At 41.7% G+C, this 5,297-nt stretch overlaps 1 protein-coding gene across 2 annotated transcripts; it reads right to left on the minus strand.

Annotated features, from left to right (window-relative positions):
- LOC125020740 (T-box transcription factor TBX3-like) lies at positions 1-5,013 on the minus strand. Of its 2 annotated transcripts, XM_047606217.1 has the most exons (8): positions 4,381-5,013; positions 3,722-3,989; positions 3,490-3,636; positions 3,126-3,202; positions 2,882-3,045; positions 2,237-2,335; positions 1,794-2,146; positions 1-1,204 (listed from the first exon to the last, which is right to left on the minus strand). In XM_047606217.1, the coding sequence occupies exons 1-8, from the start codon at positions 4,734-4,736 to the stop codon at positions 788-790; spliced, it is 1,881 nt and encodes a 626-aa protein (XP_047462173.1). In that variant the 5' UTR covers positions 4,737-5,013; the 3' UTR covers positions 1-787. The 2 variants fall into 2 exon arrangements, with proteins under 2 accessions (XP_047462173.1, XP_047462172.1); XM_047606216.1 differs by having other exon boundaries at positions 1,794-2,335.
- Between the last annotated feature and the right edge of the window lie 284 nt (positions 5,014-5,297).

The following is a 5,297-nucleotide window of genomic DNA, read 5'->3' on the forward strand; positions in this document are numbered from 1 at the left end:
GCATGTGAACAGCATCTTTATTTAAATTGTGGAACACAAAAGCAATCATTTTATTACTGAACACTTGTCAGCTTACATTTAGACAGATCTCATAAGTGCAGGGGGAAATATATATATATACATATATATAGACATATATATGTATATATATATATCCTGAGTTTTTTCTGTGCAACTTTGGTATGTCAAAATGTGAAAACGGCACACGGGGGGTAAACACTCACCTAGCATCTCATTGGCAGGTTTAATAGTCATCAGTAACAGCGTTGAGTCTCAGAAGGCTTCAATAGTCACATTTAAAGTAAGTTAAAACTAAAATCAAAATAATAGAAGCAAAATATTTCCACAACTGTACAGAATAAAGCAGTAAAAAAAAAAAAGAAAAAAAAGTGTTTTAACTATGTTTAAAGCACATCATCATTGTCCTATAGAGAGTTCCACTTTGGGCCTTAAGTTTTGCATAGCTCATTTAGCACATACAGGACTAAGAACAAAGTAAGTAAACACTGATTTGGTGTGCGCTCAGGTATCTATAGATCAAATTGGGCTAGGTTTAGTTGAAGAATTGCCTACACATTTTATTATGTGCAGGCACGGTTTCTAGTTGTTTAATGACCCTATTTCAGTATGTAGTCAGGGTCTAACGTAAGTCTATGTCCATGTAACTCTGGTGTTAAGTCTGACCAAATCAGTGTTTATTAGGCAGGTTTAAGTTCAAATAATGGCAAGTTAAATATTCGTGATAGTTTTGTGCAACTTCCTAAATAAAAACAATGTACAGTAGAGTCTATTGTTGAGGAAGTGATTCATCTAGTCCCCCTGTAGGATTACGCACATTTTGCAGTTCATCAGTGGAACCCTCAGGTATACTTTTGAGTGGAACAGTCTGCTTCTTGGTCTTCATTTTGCAACCGTGATTGTCAGACAAGGGACTTGATTCTCTGCTCCCAGATTTGGACAGCTGAGAGTGGGCCTGCGACCTCCCCATTAATCTGTTTGCTAGCACAGTTTGTCTGGAGGTAACAGATGCTGGGACCTGGTAAGGGCTGAAATGCAACCAAGGCTGGGAGTTGCTGTGTCTATGGTTTCTGTTGAGCGTGGAGGTTGCGCGGCAGGAGGGGAGAGCTGGAGCAACTGCACCTGGAGACGCCATGTAGCGGTATGGATAAGAGAACAATCCTCCGAAAGGTGACAGTGAGACTCCCTGTATGAAAAAGTAACAGTTGTCAGAATTCCAAATACCACACCGCAGATCTTCTAATCTCCTCATATTGGAATAAACATCCTTGTAAAATACAAATGTGGCTTGCATTAACCAAAACATAAAACACACGCTTCACGTTCATTCATTTGATTTAGTTCAATGTGATTTTACAGTAGGATGCCAAGGGGTTAGTGAATGGCACCAGTAAGTTTAATTCATTTAATTCTATTAACTAAAGAGGATTCAACACCAGCTACACTATGCTTGACACTGACCTGCATACTTAAAAGAGCTTTCACTTTACACTTATTCAACACTTATTCATGTCGTGTATTTAAACTGTTATTTGCATAATTCCTTTGCCTTTCAGTGGAAAAACTAGATAGTGATCAGAAGGCCGGTTGATGCTCTTTTTAGAGGAAGTAGGAACATTAGGATATCAACTCATCAATACTTCTTCAAATAGGCTGTACAGTCTAGAGGTGCTTAAAACTTAATGAAGAGTGTTATCTTGTGTCCATCACACAGGAGGATCTCTAGAAGATCTGTACAGGTACAACGAATTCTGTGTAGTGCTCCTGATATGTACCTGAGATGCCAGCATGTTCTGAGACAGGCGAAACATGAAGGGCGATGAAGATGTGACGCTTCGAGACGATAGGCCTCCATTTCCTAAGTGGTTTACTCCAGGCAAAGAGGAAAATACGTGTCCCATACCCATGACGGACGAAGCCTCTGGGCTCATCGACAGCTGTCCAGGATCAAACAACAAAGGTGCCCCGAGCTTAAGAAATGGTTGACCGTAAGCGCTTGAGAAATCCAAAGGCTGACGTTGACCAGAACTGAGGGACGATGACCGCTGAGATGGCAGCAGCACGGGGCCATCTTTTATTCCATCCATGTGCTTCTCTGAGCAGTCCATCTCCATAGAGAACCTATCCTCTGGAGATAAATATATTGTTCTTTCAGTTGGTGCACCTTGTTTGTTGTCGCTCTCTCTGACATCAGACTTGGCCCGCAGTATTGCCTCACCTTTCAGACTCAAAGTCTGTTCAGTCCTGGAACGACCGGCTATGGCAATGGCATCCTCTTGTAGATCGATATCTGAATCACTTCCAATAGTGTTGTCATCTGTGGGAGTAAACCATTATTTATATTTTTAGTCAAAATCTCCCTGTCTGCAGTTTGTTTAGACTTCTCGGGCACAGAGGTGATAGAACTTACGCTGGCTTATCGTGACACTGTGATGGATTAGTGTACATTACAAGTACAACTAAAACAACTGTGCTTATCCTACCAAAACAAATTTAAATGTCTGTTCTGGGAATTATGCAGCCTACTACTCCGAGTGTACAAACTGCTGTGAAAGAATGGATGCTTCAAATGCAGAAAAAATATTTTCCTCATGTGGGATCAATACAGTATTGATTATTATTATTATTGTTATTAATATTATCTACTAAAAAGAGATTGCTATCTCTTTTTTTATCTAAAAATCACAGAAATGATCAAGTGCTAAAATTAGAAATTGTGGATTCAAAGCTGATCTGAGTTCTTTTACTTTGCCCACGTGTAGTCTTAGATTAGATTAACGCTTAATCCTTCATTAGTTGGGTTCACACACACTCCATTTTATACTGGGAGCCAAATGACATAAAGCACTCCAAGGGAACCCACCTTGACAGGTCGGTGTGGACATCAGCGGGCTGCTCACCAGTTCCAGGGGTGAATAAAAAGATTCACTTGTACTGGGTTGTTCACACGAGTCGTCAGAATCAGCGCAGTCCTGGTCCGCTTTGCTTTGGTTCTCGTGCAGCGTAGAAGTGTTTGACAGTTTATTCCTGTGGAGATTTAAAATAGAGATCACACACAAACCCATTCAGGTACGCCCTGACATTCTAACATGTGCTCCGGTAAATACCTTTTTTCTCGTCTTCCATTTCCTGTGTCTCTGAATCCTTTGGCAAATGGGTTGTTGTCAATTTTTAGCTGCGTGATCTTAATGGAAAAAGCAGAAAAGAAAAAACTCAAGTAAATTGTTGCAAACATTCTGCTCCTTGCACAGTAACCACAAAGCAGTGTGGGACTAATCCATATAATTTGGCAAGATCTTTTGAGGCCTTATGATTCCAAAATGTGCATCATAAATCAGCTCAGTAGGTGTCAGACTCCTTTTTCCTCTACAAATAAACCACTCATCAGTGTGAAGTAGTTGTCCAGTGTATTCCATGTACAGTATATATTTCAACTGTCTAGACAGGTCTCCTGTATGACCATGGACTTACCTTTTCATTCTGATAAGCAGTGACAGCGATGAACTCCGTCTCTGGGAAAACATAAGTGCGGAAGGTGCTGTACGGAAGCTTCATTATGTCGTTGGCTCTCACAATATGAAACCTGGGCTGGTACTTGTGCATGGAATTCAAAATTGTCTGGAAAATAAAGACAACATAAATGAATGTGGGTGCCATGCATCGACCACCACGCAGAGACAAATCTGAAGTGAGCGCTACTTACAAATCCATGTTTATCCGAAATATTATTGGTGAGCTTGAGCTTGTGAAAGCCTACTGGCTTGCTCATCCACTGCTCTCCCTTGGACGGACTGTCTGGGTGGATGTACATGCGCTTTGGCATCTCCGGGTCAGCTTTTCCAGCCACCATCCAGCGGGAGTTGTGAAACTTGTAGCGGCAGTCGTCAACCGCGACAATGTCCATCAGCAGGATGTACTTTGCTGTCTCATCCAGGCCGTCCACTCGCACTTTGAAAGGCGGAAACATCCTCCTGTAGCGGATAGGCTTAATTACCACGGGTCAATATTTATGACAAATATTGTTTTAAACCAGGGAGATTTCTGTTGTCCTTTTTTTGGGGCAGGTTTCAGTTATTATATGGTATAAATAAATTTAATAATCAGAATGGGGTTTCTAGCAGATCTTACAGGACTAAACCATGGACTAGTGGAAGTAAATTAACTGTCAAGCTTATGACTTCATTGAAAAGAATATGATTTGGTGGCATCTTTCTCCAAATGTGGATACAGGAACATGATAACCATGATACTGTAATGTCTGTAGCCTGCTGCCAGCACTCTGTAATTAGTCTTAGGTTGTTTTGTATGGCATCTATTATCACAAAAGGTTACACCGACATATACTTGGGAACATCTTCTTACCTTCCTGATTTTGTGATAACCATCTCAGTTCCCATTTTGTGAAATTCGTTCCATAGATTCTTTGATTCCAGGGTAACTTTCGGGTCATCCTCGCACCATTGCTCTGGCTGCAGGTTCTTCAAAGAGTCCGGGCGGACCGACCGAGTCTGGCGTCCCAAAGCCGCGTGCAGTCCCGCGTCCAAGGCAGCCTGCTCCGACAGAGGCTCCGAGAGGGCGGCGACGTCGGGGAAAGTCAGCTCAGGGAAAAGCGAAGGCTGAGGGGTGGTAAGGAAGGCGGACAATGACAAGGCACCCGGTCGATGGACACTGAAAGGGTGATAAGCCATGGGAGCCGCTGTGTCAACGGGATCTCTCATCGGGACATCCGATCAGACAGGTAGCACCAGTCCTCGCACTTGCTGCAGGCGCGACGGGCGTCTACGTCCACGGTACCCAATTTGTGAGTTTTGAGTCATGACCAAGAAGTCTAAAGAGGGAATTTAAATTTCCAAATTTCTGCAGATATTAGGACAAACTTGTTTAAAACTGAAAAAAATAAAACAAAATAAATAAATAAATAACTGCAATGGCACCAAGAAGAAAAGACAGGGGGGAGGCAAAGAGATGTCTTTTTCACTGTAATGCGCCTGTCCTCCCCTGCATGTGGAAGTCTAATGAGACAAATTGGTTTTTGGACAGTGTTTCACCCTACCGATTGCCGAGCACTGGGCGTGGTTTCAGGCTCAGACAGGAGTTAGACAGAAGGATTTTAGGGCTAGATGGGGACAGCATGCATAAATAGCATAAATAAGAAGAACATATGAATGCTGTAATAGTTAGTGGCTTTACCTTCAGGCTAGTTTAAATTATTTAAATAGCAATGGTAACTATAATGATAATAAGCTAGTAGTTATTATTATTATCATTAGCAAATAAGA

The sequence above is a fragment of the Mugil cephalus genome, chromosome 15, assembly GCF_022458985.1.
Source record: "Mugil cephalus isolate CIBA_MC_2020 chromosome 15, CIBA_Mcephalus_1.1, whole genome shotgun sequence".
Taxonomy (NCBI): domain Eukaryota; kingdom Metazoa; phylum Chordata; class Actinopteri; order Mugiliformes; family Mugilidae; genus Mugil; species Mugil cephalus.

Coding starts and splice junctions, on each gene's coding strand:
- LOC125020740 (XM_047606216.1), bottom strand. CDS start 4,736: ATGAGAGATCCCGTTGACACAGCGGCTCCCATGGCTTATCACCCTTTC. Junction 3,637..3,721: donor TTTCGGATAAACATGGATTT/GTAAGTAGCGCT, acceptor TTTATTTTCCAG/ACAATTTTGAATTCCATGCA. Junction 2,336..2,881: donor GTCCACACCGACCTGTCAAG/GTGGGTTCCCTT, acceptor TTACTCCCACAG/ATGACAACACTATTGGAAGT.